Source organism: Cetorhinus maximus, chromosome 6 (genome assembly GCF_964194155.1).
Source record: "Cetorhinus maximus chromosome 6, sCetMax3.hap1.1, whole genome shotgun sequence".
NCBI lineage: Eukaryota > Metazoa > Chordata > Chondrichthyes > Lamniformes > Cetorhinidae > Cetorhinus > Cetorhinus maximus.
Window position 1 is genome coordinate 130,976,910 of NC_135884.1, and position 19,423 is coordinate 130,996,332.

At 44.6% G+C, this 19,423-nt stretch overlaps 1 protein-coding gene across 1 annotated transcript in view; it reads right to left on the bottom strand.

The window, feature by feature from the left end:
* Positions 1-19,423, bottom strand: part of pmfbp1 (polyamine modulated factor 1 binding protein 1) — a 967,668-nt gene that overhangs the window by 386,969 nt on the left and 561,276 nt on the right. The window contains exon 17 of the mRNA XM_078544531.1: positions 1,242-1,400. Coding sequence (XP_078400657.1) covers positions 1,242-1,400 — 159 coding nt within the window. The remainder of the gene's footprint in view (positions 1-1,241; positions 1,401-19,423) is intronic.

Here is a 19,423-nt window from a genome sequence, read left to right on the forward strand (position 1 = left end):
CTCTTGCTGCTCAGGCTTTTGTTCCTCTTGGTCCTGTACCAACTGGCAATGGACCCTCCTTCTCCTCATCTGGATGAGAGCTATTACCAAGGCAGGGTTGCCTGCAGCCTGCATCATCGACGCCTCAGTAGATGTGTGAATGCATTGAAGTGATACATTTAGTGAGCGTGTGCTTTACAGGTTTCCCTCTATCTGCAAGCCAACAGGCAAGTGCTAAGCCCTTCGCTTGACCTCCCCATCCCCACTCCATCCCGGTAAAGGACATTCTGGAGGACCAGAGGTGGGTGTTCCTCCCATTCATACATGGCTGCGTATGGAGTCATTGCTCTTTGACCAGGGTGATGGCAACCATGTGCAAGAAGACTCCCTCTGACACTATTCCACTTGTCTCCACTACCCTCAAGATTCTGTAGAAGGACCGCTGCCGAAGTAGCATAGAAAGACTAACCGCATGAGCCATTATCAGCCAACACCATTCACCCGGAAGGATGGAGTTTCAGAGTTGCGAGTTGGCTGCCATCCACCAGCCGTGGCCCTTGGAGGCATCCACCTCCCTCCCTCCCTTCATTCCTCTCACTGCAGTCATTGGCAAATAGCACAGAATGAATGGCATCTCCAGACCTTGCTGGGGTCTCGATGTTATGAGACCAATGAGTTGGGAACAAATTTGCTGCAATTCACCATAGAGAGTAGAATAACTGATCATGATTGACATTCAGTTGGCCACTTGTGCTGACCTTGAAGTCCACCCACCCAAAAAGACCCTCCTCCCACTTCGAGTAATCTCATTGACTAACTGCATGGTCAAGGTTGGATTGGAAAAATGTCACCTTTCAAACTCTTTCCACCACCTTCTACCATTCCCCCTGTCACCCACCAACATCCCCCCCATCACTCTTGACCCACCCAATATCACCATTCCTCTCCCTTCTGTCACCCTTGACCCCCCACCATTACCCTGGACTAAAATACGATCCACCTCCACGTGTTTCCCTCCCCTCAGAGCCAACGCCTGTTACTGTCCCCATGCTTCTTCCGTTATCCGAGCCATGTGTCTAGTCCCCCTCAGTGACCTCCCCACCAATGAGACCTTCACCAGAGTCTCAGCCTGGACCTGCAAAATTCATGTTATAACTAAGCACATACAAGGTGCTTTTCCATAGATTAGGAAGTCAGAGTTGTATTCAGTGGATCTTATGTTCTTATGTTGAAGGCTCACAGAACAAAACCTAATAACTGACCTCCATCGACATTGCATTTTGCTTATTTTGCACCGCTAAATTCTCCACCTCCAGTCGTGCTTGAAGCTGTCCATTTTCTTCCGCCAATTCATGGCAGTGCTCCTGCAGTCGGACCCTTTCTTCCTCAAGCTGTTTGATTGTCTGTTCAAGTCTTATCATCTGCAAAAATAGATATACACAACATAAATCTTAGCTCCTAATTGCCGTGAATGAACAGAGCAATCATTTAGTTTACATCACACAAACAGAAGTGTTCACTTGAATGGTTTCAGCTTTAAAACACGAAACCATTACTGATCAACATGTGCCCTAGATTATGTCCTTTTGCTTTATTTCATATGACATCAAGTGAGTAAAATGCAATGCTAGTTAACATTCCCTGAGAGCAACTGACTATAACCTTATGCACCACGTAGTGACACATGCATCAAAAAGACAAGAGGAAAAAAAAATAGATTATTTTTTAGGCATTGTTGACTACATTGTAAAGTAATTCCGGAATGCAGTACAGAGTGGATGCTAAGTGAAAATTCACTGCAGTAAATTACTCTTTTGTACATAAGTACACTGTGACTTTGTTAAAACCTTATAATATATTTCTACCAGTCACATGGCATAATATTTTACTTGCATTATTTTTGACTGAAGTTACTAGGGGCTTTTGAAAATTTGCTGACAACTAGAAGTAAATCAATTTTTAAATAATTTATAATAAGAAAGTACATGAAATAAAATAACAGAGACTGATGGAATAGAAAACTATGGTGAAATCTGAGATTAGAGTGAAGTTGATAAAGAACTTGAACTTTGCTTATGTCATCTGAAGCCAATTGGGTTATCGTCTTATAATTTGCCTAAGGACCACTGCCATTAAAACAGGTACTGAATAGCGTACAAATCAGTAAACCAGTTTTTGCAGTATGCCAAAACTTACTACATATGTATTTTGATCTGCACATCTTCAAGTAAAACATTTCAAACAGTTTTACTAACCTTTTTGCCCTATGTCACATTGCTTCAGCTCTTGTAATCATGTTTAATGCCTGCTGCATAACATGAAGTATGTGAAGTGCACGTGCTTGCTAATTTGATATTCGGTATACTGTACTTAATATTTAAAAAAAATCAAACACTTGGAAGTGAGTTATCGACTGCAATTTAACTCTAACGATACAGGTTTTAATGAATTGTGGTCTCTAGTGCTTGTTACGCAGAATGTATGTCCATAGGATAGAGACAAATCACGCGACCTAATCCCAAAACGTAACAGTCCCATGAATGAAAGAAACAACTTTACAACAAACTCCCTGCTAGCGTTGCACTTTGAATTTAGCAATAGTTGGGGTTTCCAATTTTAATTAAATGTATTCCTGGAAGTTTCATCAAACAACTTGCCCTCATGCTCCAGCCATTATTCACCCAACACATCCATCCTTGTGGCTCCCTGCCTTCCTACTCCAATTGGGAAGCAAAAAGACTCATTGCCCAATTGGATGATACTTGACTGTCAGCCAAACAGATTTTTTCCCCCCATTTTCAATATTTTTATATCTGGTAATGAGCAATGTTCAAAAATGAAGAAGAAACAATATTTTTTAATGTACCTGCAATATTTCTCCAGGGTTGCACACAGCAGTGTCCTGGAGATTGATCTTCAATTCCTGGAGACTTCAGGACAATCCTGGAGGGTTGGCAACCCTAGCTATAGTGAAGCATTATGATACCAACAGTGATCTTATCACTAGTAACCACAAAGTAAACACATGCTGGAACAATTGTTTCAAAACAATTAAAAGAACAATTTGTGCCAGAGGATGTTGAAATCTATAATATATATTGGCAAGTGTAGGTAAAATATTTCAACATTTTATGATTTTTAACCTGACTTGATGTAATTACTTAGAGGCCAGAATTTTGACGTCGGTGTGTGGGGGTGGGCTTGACACGCCAATGCGTAAAATGATGCCTGGTGATATCGGGTGTGTGTCCCGACGTCAGTGCACGTCATTTAGATATTATGTTCAGCGGCCATGTGCCGGAGGCGGCTGCGTGCCCGCCAAACCGTCAACGACTTATTAAGGCCATTAAAAAGCCAATTAAAGTACTTATCAACCCTGCCCGTCCAACCTTAAGGTTGGCAGGCAGGCGAAGAGCTCAAGCAGCCTTCACGTTTTTCAGGAAACCTCATCCACGGGCGGGATGAGGTTTCCTGAAAGTTTTATTAAATAAATAAATTCTGATAAATTGACAAACACGTCCCAGCTCATATGACATTGTCACATGAGAGGACATGTGTAAATAATTTTTATCTGTCTTCATTAAAGAATTTGAATCAGAACTTAACCTCCCTGTGGCAGCTCCATGCCTCAGGGGGATTTCTGCGCTCTTGCGCGCCAACTCTCCCTCCTCCCACTGCCCGCACAGGTAGTGCTGAGCACTACTGGCTGTGTGTCATGCTGGGCAAGCCTTAATTGGCCTGCCCATGTAAAATGGTGGTGCAGAGCCGATTGCGGGCGGCGATCGGCTCCGCGCCTGCCAGCGCCCGCTCCCAACGGGCCCGCCTGCCCGACATGGAGAAAATTCTCTCCATAGTGTACTCCTGTTTGTTTGACACTGTCCTTTGCAATCATTGAGATTTTTCAAATAACATGCATCACATTTATATCTATTTAACCTACTGTAATTTAATTTTCAGTTATCCATATAATTCCAAATCAAATTATTTTATTTCAGAATGGTTAGCATAAATATGAGATCCATTTTACAACACATAATTTGAGTGGAGAAAACTTTTTTAAAAATCTTTTTGTTTGCTTTACATTTTAAAATTCTTCACCCACTAGCACAAAGGTGGACACTAGGCAGTATTCTGTAGCACTAAGATCAAAGTCACCACCAGAGCCTGAGATAGTGATCAAGAGGATCAAAATCAATTTGACTATTGATTGACTGGTTAGGAATTCTGTTGTTCTGAATGAACTTCCATTCATGGGATTTGCTTTTATCAAGATATGCAATGGGGAATTAATATTTTTATGTACACTGACATAAATCAAACAACCTCATAGTACTAACATGTTGTAGAATATCATCAGATGGATGTTGCCACTTTACGCGATGTGGTTAAGAGTTACACCAGTTTCAAAAGTAGCTCCAGTTTTATCAATACTATACAGGAAGGAGAAAGGTCTTTTCCATGATTATATAGAAGGAAGTGCAGCTTTCAGTGCAAGAGATAGTGGGAAGGTAGCAGCTACTGTGTGGGTCTTGATAAAAATACTTCATTTGTGAAAAACTACTGCAATAGATGAAAGCAAATTTGGTGGAAAACATTGGATGCATGGAGGAACATCAACCCCAGACAACAAGAACAGGACAGCAAAGCAATCAGTCTGAGATGGGTCAAATATCACATTTTTAATGCAGGCAGAAGAGTGCCCAATGAGACTATATTTTTTTTGTTGCATGATTTGTACTGAAATCTTGCCAAAGAACTGTCAATCCTCTGCAGATCAGCACAGCAATCAAAAAGAATAACCTAATAGTCATAAAGCTACAGGAAAATTGAGGCACTGATTCACATTTTAATATCTGTAATTTCTGTAAGAGCAGTATTTCTGAATACCAAATCACAATTTCTGTCAAACGATAGCACACTATTTCTCAATTCTGTTTATTGCATCTGAATTTTCAGGCTCATATGCAAGTCATTACTCCCTAAAGGTTGAAAAAATACAAAACTTCAGCTCTTCCTTCAGAAAAAATCAAACTGGAGATAGGCTTACTTCAGTTTCCATATTCCCGTTGTATTCCCTAGTTCCATTCATCAAAGAATTCTATTACATCAATAATAACATAAAATAGTGAACAAAGAATACAAAGTACATGACAATATAGTGATAATATTTATTGAGGTCAAGAACTAGACTAGCAGAACAATGTCAGGATATGGCTGTGAGGACAGCATTCCTAGATGTAGATAGAGTGAGGCATGTTCCTTATGTTACCTGAAATACGATGATTTATGTTTGGTGGCATATTTGTCTGTAAGAAATATTTCGTCATCCCAGTGTGCACCTCTCATGGCTAAAGGAGTGGCTAAGCCCACTGAGTCACAGGTCAACTAACCATTGCAAAACTTACAAAAGGATAGCCATAGTTCCATCAGTAAATGCTGAATTTTTCTTAATTTTAATATACTCAACCCTCTAATTCATTAATTCCTTTGTGATGAAAATATAAGTTAAGGCCAGTGTTACTGCACAGCCATTTAACCCTGTACTTGATGGACTGTTTCATTTATTTGCAATTATTTAGCATTACGGGCGGAATTGTCTGTGCCCGCTGGCTTCAGGCATGCTCGGTGATGTGAACGGACAATATGGTGAGAAGGCCAAAAATTGGTTTCATGGCGTCATTAGATCATTATAAGGCTAGCCCGCCAGACTCATTCCCCCATGCTGGATCGTCCGCCCACATCGCAACGTGTTTTACAACTGCACATAGGTGACGTGCACCTGGCGACCTGCACTTTGCTTGGGACTTTGATGTTTGTTGCTTGCTTCGGGCAGCACTTGCAGTCATCAGCGGCAAGCTCCGCAGACAGCACGGCAGCACTTTTAGAGGGGGCTCATAGGCAGGTCTCTACCTACCAGGCCAGCCATAAGGCAGGGGTGGGGTGGCTTTGTATGGCTGCAAGGCTAGGGCTTGCTTGGGGAAGGGGGAGAAGTTGCCTCAAGCAAGGGAAGAAGCTGCAGGGTGAGGGAGGGGGTATCCCAGGGTTTTTGTGGGGGCATAAGTTGATCTGTGCGTGGCCTCAAGGTGGTGAGGCTGAGGAGGCAGTCTCCAGGACAGATGAGGCCAGATGGATATGTGATGGATACTTCTCTTCAAGCAATGCCTACTTTGAAGAAGTATTGCTCTTCTCGCCGTCAGGATTTTCATATCTCTCTTTTGCCTTGTTCACCTTCATTGCTTTCCACTTCTCTCCTGGTGTTTGACAAGGTGTTTACGAAAACCCGCTTTCACAGTCATATTTCCTTCCTCAGTGACTGTCTCCGTCTCCGACTTACCCCATGTGGATTTCAACTGAAGTTCCATCCCCCATGTTTCGAACCCACCCAGGATTACAGGTATCTCCGGGATATACAACACTCCTCAGACTGCTGTTCTTGTCGCATTCTGAGATCCACACTCAGTGCCATGCGCCGCCATATGAACACACTTGACCTCTCCCTCCAGCAGCACCGCCGCACCCTTTTTCGAAGCTGTGCGTGCCCCCAGTTTCATTTTATTCTTCGTCTCATCTGACGCCTCAACAAGAAACTTTGTCTCTTTCTTTCAGGTGCAAAGGAACGCAAGCTCCAACAACTCATCGACACCAACACCTATCCAGGACCCTCCACCCCTGCCTGTCCCTCTGTCCCCATCCCGTCTTTCAATCCCAGCCCCGGCCGTGTATTCACCATACCCCCTGACCTTCTCCTTTCCGACGCTGAATGTTCAGTGCTCAGCAAAGGACTTAGTTTCATACCCTTACGCCCTCATCTCAATGAATTTCGGGCTCGGCATGATGCTGAACTCTACTTCCGCTGCCTTCGCCTCCGTGCTCACTTCTTTGGGCAGGAGTCCTCTCACCGTTCAATGGATCCTTTTACCTACCTCCAATATTCTCCCTCTGGATTCTTACCTTCTCTTGATCTTTTCATTGAGAACTGTCGGCGTGACGTTAATCGTCTCAATTTCTCTGCTCCTCTCACCTACTCTAACCTGTCTCTCTCTGAACTTACTGCACTCTGTTCTCTCAGGTCCAACCCTGACATTGTCATCAAACCCGCTGACAAGGGTGGTGCTGTTGTTGTCTGGCGTACTGACCTCTACCTCGCAGTGGCTGAGTGTCAACGCGCAGACACTTCCTCCTACCTCCCCGTGGACCATGACCCCACCACTGAACACCAAGCCATTGTTTCCAGGACTGTTACTGACCTCATCTCCTCTGGAGATCTTCCTTCCACAACTTCCAATCTGATAGTCTCCCAACCTCGGTCGGCCTGCTTCTACCTCCTACCCAAAATCCACAAACAGGGCTGTCCTGGCAGACCGATTGTGTCAGCCTGTTCCTGCCCCACGGAACTCATTTCTTGCTATCTTGACTCCATTCTCTCTCCCCTTGTCCAGTCCCTTCCCACCTACATCTGTAATTCCTCTGACACCCTACATCATATCAACAATTTCCAGTTCCCTGGCCCCAGCCGCCTCCTCTTCACCATGGACATCCAATCCCTCTACACCTCCATCCCCCACCAGGATGGTCTGATGGCTCTCCGCTTCTTCCTCGAACAGAGGCCCGAACAATCCCCATCCACCACTACTCTCCTCTGTCTGGCTGAACTTATTCTCACACTGAACAATTTCTCCTTAAACTCCTCTCACTTCCTCCAAATAAAAGGTGTGGCTATGGGTACCCGCATGGGCCCCAGCTATGCCTGTCTCTTTATGGGGTATGTGGAACATTCCTTGTTCCAGTCCTACTCCGGCCCCCTCCCACAACTCTTTCTCCGGTACATCGATGATTACTTCGGTGCTGCTTCATGCTCTCGTCTGGACCTGGAAAAATTTATTAACTTCGCTTCCAATTTCCACCCCTCCATCATTTTCACATGGTCCATCTCTGACACTTCCCTTCCCTTCCTTGACCTCTCTGTCTCAATTTCTGGTGATAGACTGTCCACCAATATTTATTACAAGCCTATCAACTCCCACAGCTACCTCGACTACAGCTCCTCACACCCCGCTTCCTGTAAGGACTCCATCCCATTCTCTCAGTTCCTTTGCCTCCGTTGCATCGGTTCTGATGATGCCACTTTCAAAAACAGTTCCTCTGACATGTCTTCCTTCTTCCTTAACCGAGGTTTTCCACCCACGGTGGTTGACAGGGCCCTCAACCGTGTCCAGCCCATCTCCCGCGCATCCGCCCTCACACCTTCCTCTCCTTCCCAGAAACATGATAGGGTCCCCCTGGTCCTCACTTATCATCCCACCAGCCTCCGCATTCAAAGGATCATCCTCCGCCATTTCCGCCAACTCCAGCATGATGCCACCACCAAACACATCTTCCCTTCACCCACCCCGGCTGCATTCTGCAGGGATCGTTCCCTCCCGGACACCCTGGTCCACTCCTCCATCACCCCCTACACCTCAACCCCCTCCCATGGCAACTTCCCATGCAACCGCAGAAGATGCAACATCTGCCCCTTTACTTCCCTTCTCCTCACCGTCCAAGAGCCCAAACACTCCTTTCAAGTGAAGCAGCATTTCACTTGCACTTCACTCAATTTAGTCTACTGCATTCGTTGCTCCCAATGCGGTTTCCTCTACATTGGAGAGACCAAACGCAGACTGGGTGACCGCTTTGCAGAACACCTTCGGTCTGTCCGCAAGCATTACCCAGACCTCCCTGTCGCTTGCCATTTCAACACTCCACCCTGTTCTCATTTCCACATGTCCGTCCTTGGCCTGCTGCATTGTTCCAGCGAAGCTCAACGCAAACTGGAGGAACAGCACCTCATCTTCCGACTAGGCACTTTACAGCCTTCCGGACTGAATATTGAGTTCAACAATTTTAGATCATGAACTCTCTCCTCCATCCCCACCCCCTTTCCGATCCCCCCCTTTTTTTTCCGATATATTTATATAGATTTTTCTTTTCCCACCTGTTTCCATTATTTTTAAATATATTTCCATCCATTGTTTTATCTCTACCTTTTAGCCTTTTTTGATTCCTTCACCCCACCCCACCCCCACTAGGGCTATTTGTACCTTGCTTGTCCTGCTTTCTACCCTTAATTGGCACATTCCTTGGATAATATCACCACCTTCAACACCTCTTTGTCCTTTTGTCTGTGACATCTTTTGGTTATTTCCACCTATCACTGGCCCTCTATCCAGCTCTACCTGTCCCAACCCCCCCCAAACCAGCTTATATTTCACCTCTCTTCTATTTTTACTTAGTTCTGTTGAAGGGTCATTCGGACTCGAAACGTTAACTGTGTTCCTCTCTGCAGATGCTGCCAGACCTGCTGAGTTTTTCCAGGTATTTTTGTTTTTGTTTTGGATTTCCAGCATCCGCAGTTTTTTGCTTTTATCTGTGGATATGTGAGGATATGTGTGAGAGAGTGAATGGTGATATCCCTTGAGCTGACAGTGAGAGGCCAGTGGATGTGTGTTGGGCTTGAGTGTGTCTGTTTAGAGTGATGAGATGGTTGCCTTACCCTGGCAGCATGGATGAGATCATTCATCCTCTATCTGCATTGGATGGCCAACCTGTTCTGTGCAGCATTGGCACTGATCACTACTGCCATCGCCTACCAAGCCAGAGTGGTAATGTTGCTGCCCCTCCTGAGGCCAAAGTGAGGGTAGAGGACATCACGGCGGGCCTCCACAGCATCCAAAAGGCACTCGAGGGATGCATCACTAAACCTGGGGACTGCAGTCTTCTTGCCTTTTGGTAATAAAAACAAAAAACTGCGGATGCTGGAAATCCAAAACAAAAACAGAAACAGAAATACCTGGAAAAACTCAGCAGGTCTGGCAGCATCGGCAGATAAGAGTACAGTTGACGTTAAACGTCTTCTCTGCCAATGCTGCCAGACCTGCTGAGTTTTTCCAAGTATTTCTGTTTTTGTTCTTGCCTTTCGGGTCCATGTTTTTTTTGCAGCAGTCCTGGGTTGGAAGCACTAAGAGGTGTGTGAGCAGCTGTACTTTAAATGTGGCGCCCGGCGTGACGTGACGGTGTGGCAGGCGAATCATAGCCCACCCACCATCGAAATGGTGTGTTTCCTGGGAATGCATAATTAATGTGGCGGGTTTGGGATGTGAGAAGTCACATTGCAGCCAGTGGGTAAAACGTCGTTTTACTCGCTCTCCACCACACTTGGTGCAAGTCTGGGACAATTCCGCCCTATGTTTCTAGTGTATAGTTTATGTAAAGGTGAGATGCTTATTAAGGCCTTTACCCCACTTCATTTTCTTAACTCTTCCTGTTCATGCAACACTTTTAGCTGTGTCGGATGAACTGGTGCTGGGCCTCTGCCTTTATCACACTGAAAACAGCCACTAGACGTGCATGATATTAAAGAGATAGCATAGATCAGAAGAAATGTGAAGGTCACATGCCTTCAAACAATGGAAGGGAAACTATCAGAACCAATGGTTATTTTGAAGCAAAGAGTCTGACTGTGCAGGTGGGTATAACACCAGTAGGTAAGTTCATACAATCCTGTAATCAAAAGGTCGAATCCAGGCAAAGCTAGGGACTGCCCTAATTTTCTGACCTATGCTTCCATTGTGTGCAGAATTGTTGAAGTTACTCTCTGAAATAATTCATAATGACTGAATAAGGTGAAACAACTGAAAGAGATTCACTTTCAAGATCATCAAAAACCCAAGGTGTCAAACTGAGGACTCTTGACACTATGCTCCATGTTATTGGAATGCATAATTTGCTACCAGTATTCAACAACTACAAATGTTATGATTCTCAAAATATCAAAATAACAAAGCCTGTTAACATAAAATTGATCCTTACAAATATCTCCACTCACTTCTCAAGAAATGAAATGCTACCACAATTCTTCTTAATCGGTCTGTATCACTGTTTCGGACTGACTCCTGATTAGAAAAAGGTTACCTCAGGCATATCATAATTTATCATAGACAAAAGTATTCCTTTTTGTCAGAGTTGTGTGCAGCAGCTCTAATCGTGGATTTGACAGAAATTACAACATGAGATAATCAGCTCGAGCTGATTTCAGCATATCTCAGGTTAGTCTAGGTGCCAGGTACAAGAGGCAGAGCCTTTACCACAAATAGCATGACAGCCATCGCTTTGCAATATACTATTAGGGAAAGCCTGAGGCAATAAACCCTCAATTCATTGGTTACTTTACTGATAAAGAATGAAGAAGAGCCATGGAACTAGAGCATGTTGAGCATTACGCTCACCAATCTCCCACTGGCTAAAACTCCTGGGATTCCCTGGAAATGAATTGTTGATGAAGAGCTCCTAGTATATCAGGTCTAGTGTTGGAAGATCGGCAAAAAGGAGGGGGTAAATCATACATAATCACATATATGGTCAGAAAGGGCTGCAGCTAATATTTCAAAGGATGTTACCATTTTAAGGTAGGTGGCCACAATTAAAGGAAATAAAAAATGTTGCAGCCTTAAAGAGGCTGTAAATATTCTAACAGCTAATCTGTTTTAGTGGCATTGGCCAAGGGATGAATATTGGCCAGGGCACGAGAACAGTTCATTGCTTTTCTTTTCAACTTGTGTCCATGGATCTTTTATGTTCGCCTAAACAGACAGACACAATCTTGGTTTAAGATCGCATCAAAAAAGTGGCGATGCTACACTGACTTATGTCTGGTTTATGCATTCAAATCCTAGAATTGGCTTGAAACCACAATCTTCTGACTAACATGCACGGTAAGATATGTACTACTGGCTCAAGAGAGGCTCTCAAAACCTGCCACTCAAGAAAGATACAGTTTAAGAGGATAGTACACTTTTACAAACTGTAAACAAAAAAGAGTAGTTCATAATTTATGTGTTTGCCTCATCGTAGGAAAAACAGCTGTTACAGGTCTGTTGAAGGTGCCGTTTTCACTCCAAAAGGGCAGTGTATGTGGTTTTAATAGCTGGTGTTGTATGTCAGGGATTATTGTAGGATTCCCTTGAAGAGACGTATGTTCATCAGATTGCGAGGTTAATCACTTGTAGTTTTTCTTGCCAGGAGGTCAAGTTTTTACAGGTGGATTTGGAATTGGAATCAGGCTGAGAGACTTTTAACATGTAGCAGTCTCCAGATTTAAAAAGACATAGGTGTTACTGCCTTGTTCTGCAGCTGTTATTCTACAGTGGGTGTTCTTGGAAGACTGACAAGTTTCTCCATGGTTCTTGGGGTAATAAAACTTGTTATCTGAAGACAGTTTTGGTCACATGATCAACTGCCATTGTCCACATAATGGGTTGCAGCCAGGGTGATTGATACACAATGGGGGAATTATTGATAACCAGTTACAATTAGTTCACTGGAAGACCTTGGGCAGAATTTTCCCGTCAGCGATTTGGGGGCGGGGCCCGCTCGCTGACAGGAAAATGACACAGGAGGAACCCTCTGACGTCATCCTGGTCCATTTAAATATTGAGGAAGGCAGGCGGACAGCGAAATCAGCTATCCGCCCACCGACCTGTCAATGGCCAATTAAGGCCATTGACAGGATAATTAAGCTTGTTAAATGCCCTGCCCATCTAACCTTAAGGTTGGCGGGCAGGCCAGGAACCCCAGCAGGCTTCTGTTAATACACGAAACCTCATCCACTGGCAGGATGAGGTTTCATGTCCGTTTTTAAAAACTTCAATAAAGTTTATGTGCTTCTTATTAACATGTCCCATCTCGTGTGACATTGTCACATGAGGGGGACATGTTAATAATTTTAATAATTTTCTATTTTTAAAGATTTTTATACAGTCAGTAATCTCCCTGAGACAGCACTTAGTCTCAGGGAGATGTGCGCGAAAGAGCGCACTTTGACAGATGGGGAATCCCTCCCCCCCGCACAGGATGCGCATAGTGCTTCCTGTCGGGCAGGCCGCTGGGTGGGCCTTAATTGGCCGGCCCACTCATAATGGCGGCGGGCCCCGTTTTGGTGGCGGAGTTCGGCTGCCTGCCTGCCACTGAGCCGTTGGGGCCCTCCCGCCCATCAAGGTAAAAGTTCTGGCTCTTATTTGACATTCTATCGTCATGGCGCCAACACGTCTGGCAGTCAAGATTTTCCATTGGATAAGGATGGTTCCTCTTTGCTGACGAAACCCATTTGCATTTGAGAACTTTCCAGAGGCATTTTTATACATGAGTTAATTCATTGTTTGTGCATCAATTTCAAAAGTCACTTGACCATTGGCAGCTATCTTAACAGTCACCTTAGCGTCCATTTTCAAATAAAACACAGTTGCAGAAAATTATATACTGAATGCAGTTCACGTTTAAAGTTATGAATAGGACATGCCTTCACTGGGCATGACAGCATATATACAAATAAAAAAGCACATCATCTCTCCTATGTAATTTCATAAGAGATTTAGATGATCCTGATTCATTAGAAAAGGAATTAATATAAGCAGCGTAATGAATCTACACAAGATCATTGTGTGATTTTGAACTTAGATTTTGGAACAAACATATCCCTTCTTTATTTCTATTTTGTACCTCTAAAGATGTCACCCAACTGTTGATTTTCATTCAAATGTACTGAACTACACTCAACCTGCATCATGGATTACAAATTCATTCTTAATGAGAGGTTTTCAACAATATAATACAAATTCCTCAATATATGTGAAATCATCTGCAGAGACTAAACTGTTATTAATGTTCTCAAAAAATTATATTACAAGATGTCAAGTTTTACAAATGCAGCAATGCATAAAGATTTAATATGTATGCATAATTCTGACATTTTAATACAACAGATGAAATTATGTAAAATAGCTTCAAGTACTGTGGAAGTTATACATGATCACTGTCAAGTTAATAATTCAATTAAAACTAAACATTCATCTTAACTGATTTTTCAGTTATGGCATCCTTTCGTTTACTTAGTGATGCAGTTTGATAAAATATGACCAAACAAAATGGAACAGACATGCCTTATACTTTCACTAAATGCTTTGTTAATTGCTTATTTCTTTAAAAGTAGAGCTTGAGTTCCAAGAGAAAGGAATTAGAAAATTATAATCACATCAATTGTAACTCTAGCTTGATACATAATTTAAGATTTAAGACTTAATAGATAATAGTGCGACTGCAAATAACCCATTATAGTAATAAATAAAAATCAATATAAATAAACCAAGGTTTTTGCAAAATTCTGAATTAACAAGAAAAGTATAAGTTCATTTTCTTAGTTAGAAAACAGTAATTGATAAAGCTATTGTCTAGCTTGCCTCTGTTCATTGGTTGGTGGTTAAAACCCCACGTCAAATAAGCGTTCAGAACCCAATTTTGTGCAGAGGCCGCAGGTCCCAGGAGCAGCACCAGAGGTGGGTGACGTTTTTGTTTGCGTGTCATGTGACCAGCTGAATGCGATCACGTGCTGGCTGGCCAATTAACTTAGTAGAGGTGCAGGGCCTGGCCAATCAAAGAGTGGAGGTGGGCAACGAAGTACCAATGGTGGCATCTGCTGACTCAAAGTGGTGCTGAAGCTAAATTTAGAGGGCTGCCAATCATTCTTGCATTACTGCCTTTTTTAAAATCACAGAATTGTTACGGCACAGAAGGAGGTCATTCAGCCCATTATGCCTGCACCAGCTCTCCAAATGAGCGTCATGACTTAGTGCCATTCTCCTGCTTTTTCCCTGTACTCTTGCACATTGTTTCTATTCAAATAATCATCCATTGCCCTCTGGAATGCCTTGATTGAACCTGCCTCCACCATACTTCCAGGCAGTGCATTCCAGGCTTGAACCACTCGAAAAAATTTCTTCTCACGTAACACTTGCTTCATTTGCAAATCACTTTAAATCTGTGCCCTCTCGTTCTTGATCCCTTGACGAACAAGTATAGTTTCTCCCTATCTACTCTATCCAGCCCCCTCATGATTTTGAATGCTTCTATCAAATCTGTCTTAGACTTCTCCTCTCCAAGGAGAACAGTCCCAACTTCTCCAATATATCTTCATAACTCAAGTTTCTCATTCCTGGAACCATTCTTGTAAATCTCTTCTGAAATCTCTCGAATGCGATCATATCTTTCCTATTGTGTGGCACTCAGGACTGTACACAATACTCCAGCTGAGGTCTAACTAGTGTCTTATATAAGCTCAGCATAACCTCCCTGCTCTTGTACTCTATGCCCCTATTAATAAAGCCTAGGATACTGTATGGTTTATTAACTGCTCTCTCCACCTGTCCTGCCACCTTCAATAGTCTATGCACATATACACCCAGTTCTCTCTGCTCCTGCACACCCTTAGGAATTGTACCCCTTATTTTATATTGTCTCTCCATGTTCTTCCTACCAAAATGAATCACCTCACACTTCGCATTGAACTTAATCTGCCACATATCTGCACACTCCACCAACTTGTCTATGTCCTTTTGAAGTTCTATATTGTCCTCCTCACAGTTCACAATGCTTCCAAGTTTTGTATCATCTGCAAACTTAGAAATTGTCCCCTGCACACCTAGATCTAGATCATTAATATATGTCAGGAAAAATAAGGGTCCCAATACCGAGCTCTGGGGAACTCCACTACAAACCTTCCTCCAGCCTGAAAGATATTCATTAACCATTTCCCTCTGTTTCCTGTTACTCAGCCAATTTTGTATCCATGTTGCTAATGCGCCTTTTATTCCATGAGCTATAACTTTTCTCATAAGTCTGTTGCGTGGCACTGTATCAAATGCCTTTGAAATTCCATGTACACCACATCAACAGCATTACCCTCACTGACCCTCTCTGTTACCTCTTTAAAAAGCTTCAGCAAGTTAGTTAAATGCGATTTTCCCTCTAGGAATCAATGCTGGCTCTTCCCAATCAACCCACATTCTTTTTGTGGCTACTAATTCTATCCCGAATAATTTTCTCTAGAAGCTTCCCCACCATTGAAGCCAACTGACTGGTCTGTAATTGCTGGGCTTATCCTTACAATCTTTTTTGAACAAGGGCGCAATGTTTGCAATTCTCCAGTCCCCTGGCACCTCCCGAGTCTAGGGAAGACTGAAAGATTATGGCCAATGTTCCTGCAATTTCCACTCTTGCTTGCTTCAATATCCTTGGATGCATCTCATCTGGTCCCAGAGCCTTGTCAACTTTAATTACTGGCAGTTTATCCAACACTTCCTCCTTATCAATTTTGAACTCTTCTAGTGACAGAGTTTCCTCCTCTGTCACTGTGGCTTGCAAACAAACGCTACATTCCACCAGGATGAGCTCTCCACAACACTTTCCTCTTGGTGCTTGGATGTAGCAACTTGAGAGGGTGTGCTAGCTGGGGAGGTAGTGGCCACCCAGTAGGTAGTAAGGGGGTCTGGAAGCAGCATATCCTTTCAGATACATGGCTACACCTCGACGAGAGGTGTCTGTCTGTTTTTGTTGAACCCCACAAGGCCCCTGGAGAGTGGATGAACAGAGGATACATTTGTAAGCCCCTATCGTAGGCCAAAAGGCCGCCACCAGGATAATTGCAGTGCTAGTCTTCGTGGGGATGAAGTGTTCCTCCTTCTGTTTGCAGGAGAAATGCGCATTCATTAAAGAGAGGGCCAAAACCAGTGGAGGTCTCCCCGAGCTGCGTAGCCTGACCCCCAGCAGGGAAGGTGGCATCCCTGAGACTGGCTGGGCCTCAAGGCAGCCTGTGTGGCATCACAGGAGAGTGATTGAATGAGTGCAGGCATTGCATCTGGGTCACACGAGGCATAGTGCTCATGTGTCCACCACTGAACACATGTAGCTCCATATCAGACATGGTTGGGATGAGGACATGTGAAGTCCTTAACCCCTAAATATTTGTGTTTGCACATGTAGATCTTGGTAATCCCAAAGGACATGCAGCTGGGTAGAGTTGGGCAATCTGCCCACCTCTGGGGAAGAGGAGGGGTCCTCAGAGAGAGCACCGTCACATCAATCACCTGCACCCTCCACCAGTGCAGAAACTCTCATGCCAGTTTTCCAGTGTTTTCTGTTATTATTTCAGATTTTCAGCACCTGCGGTATTTTGTTTTTATCTCATGTTGGTAAGTATGTGCTTGTAATTAGATTTAGAGTCACAAGAGCTTATCGCAGATGTGCCCGGGCAGCTGATGGATGCTGTGACAGCTGAGGCCACTGACATCAGAGGACATTGGGAAGCCCTAGGCTAATGACATGCCCCTAGAGTCATGAGCAACATGGTACCTGCTGGGGGAGTCCATCCAGGCCATGAGTGTTGCCATTTCTCTGACTGGTGCATATTTCACAAGGAGCAGACTACACAGTGGATGCTGCAGATGCAGGCAGAACTGTATGCCATCAGCTTGGCCATGAGCTCTATGCAGTAGTGGCAGGACTAGAGGGGTTGAGGCATCTGGAGTCTCCGCCAGGTTGTCGGCCCTCTCTGTTCAGCAGGGAAGCATAAGTTTGCCTTCCATTGGAGGAGGTGCAGTTGCCTTCTGCATCTGGGGGCTCCTCTCAGCGTGCTCCATGCGGACAGCCGCTCTGCCAGTGACTCCAATGCCTCAAGTTGCTGTGATGACAGAGGAGGCTCCTGCACCCTCAGTATGCTCAGGCCCTCCAAGCCTCAGGCAGCCAGAGGACAGCCGACAAGGTCATCTCAGGCCATGGCAACAAGGTCAGCAGGCTGTCTCCACTGCAGCTGTATGCGGAGGAGTGGGGCCTCATAGGTGCACTTGTAAGCAAGTTAAGCAACCAAATGCATTTGGGGTCCATTGTTGTTTAGACTTTGTACATGTTAAGGCTTTATTATGTTGCGCTAGTCAATAAGAGCTAGAGTCCCTGCTTTTGGTCATTCTTTCCATTCTTGCTGCCTTGTTAGATGTCATCTGCTGCCTTTCTCCCTCAATAGGCTGCTAGTGTTGGAGTAGGCCATGTCTGGTCAGCTCCTCAGCCTTGTCAGTGTGCGATGAGAACCTAGGTGCGATGCAATGGGGTGCAAAATGAACCACACGATAGCAGATTCGCATAAAGGTGAGGCTTATAGCACAGATTCTGAAAGGGCGTCAGAGGAACCTGGTATGTATGAGGTTGCCACGAGCCTCCCTTACGTGTCTTTCAGTTCCCTTTGCCTCTGGTCCAAGAGGCTCCTCATTCTGTGCTGCCTGCTCAGAGCCTCCTTGTCAGATGAGGAGGGGCGATTGATCAAGTCCTTATTATTCAAGGCCTCCCACTCTGTAGTGCTTGGTTGTGCAGAGCACAGCAGACCATCACAATCCTTGTTGGGGCATACTGAAGGGCTCCACTGGCCTTTCTCATCTTCAGCAGCCTAGACCAGCTCAAATGTCGCTCAGGTGGACCCATGGTGAGTGATATACCTCTCCTCTGCTGCAGTGCTTCCTGTGGACTGTGCACATACTTGAAGGATCCACTTTCAATAGTTACAGACCAGTTGTGCATTTATGAAATGGAATCTCCCTGTTGATAAAGGCCACAGGAGCCTTGATAGCTACATGCATGCAGTCAATGACATCTTGCACCTGGGGGAATCCAGCGACGGTCCTGAAGCTGATCCCTTCTCCACCTGGCTGTGCCAGTTGGTTCAGTTGTGCACATTGTGACCGGCCCTCTTGAACAGGGCATTGGTACCTTGATTCACCAATAGACTGCAGCCTGTAAGATCCCACACATACCCCTGGAGGAGTATAAGTTGAGAGCTATGATGATCGTCAGGGCCGCTAGCGTTCTGTGTCCACCCATCCCATGGGTCTCAGCTTGTCCTGCAGCATGGCACATAAATTGGTGATGGCCTCCCTGGAGAGTTTCATCTGCATTGACACTGTTGCTTGGACAACTGCAGATACTTGAGCTGTGTATGGTAGGCTTTTTCCAGGGGATAGGCCCTTCTTTGCGTAGGAGGCTGTGGCGAACCCCCACTGAACGTTTCTCTGGTGTGTTCACCCAGTGGTTGGCCTTTTTGGAGATCCTGGAGTTTCTGCTGTGCCCCATCAGTACTTGGTTCTCCCCTCTGTGCTGTTCCCCCTACTCCCAGGAGCCATGAAGACTGGGTGTCAGAGTCATAGAGGTCTACAGCACAGAAAAGGGCCCTTCGGCCCATCGGGTCTGCGCCAGTCAAACACATACCTAATTATTCTAATCCCATTTTCCAGCACTAGGCTCATAGCCTTGTATGCCATGGCATCGCAAGTGCACATCCAAATACTTATTAAATGTTATGAAGTATTCTGCCTCTACCACCCTTTCAGGCAGTGAGTTCCAGATTCCCACCACCTTCTGGGTGAAAAAATTCTTCCTCACATCTCCTCTAAACCTCCTGCCCCTTACCTTAAATCAATGCCCCCTGGTTATTGATCGCTCCACCAAGGGGAAAAGTTCCTTCCTCTCTACCCTATCTATGCACCTCAATTTTATATACCTCAATCATGCCCCCCCTCAATCTCCTCTGCTCCAG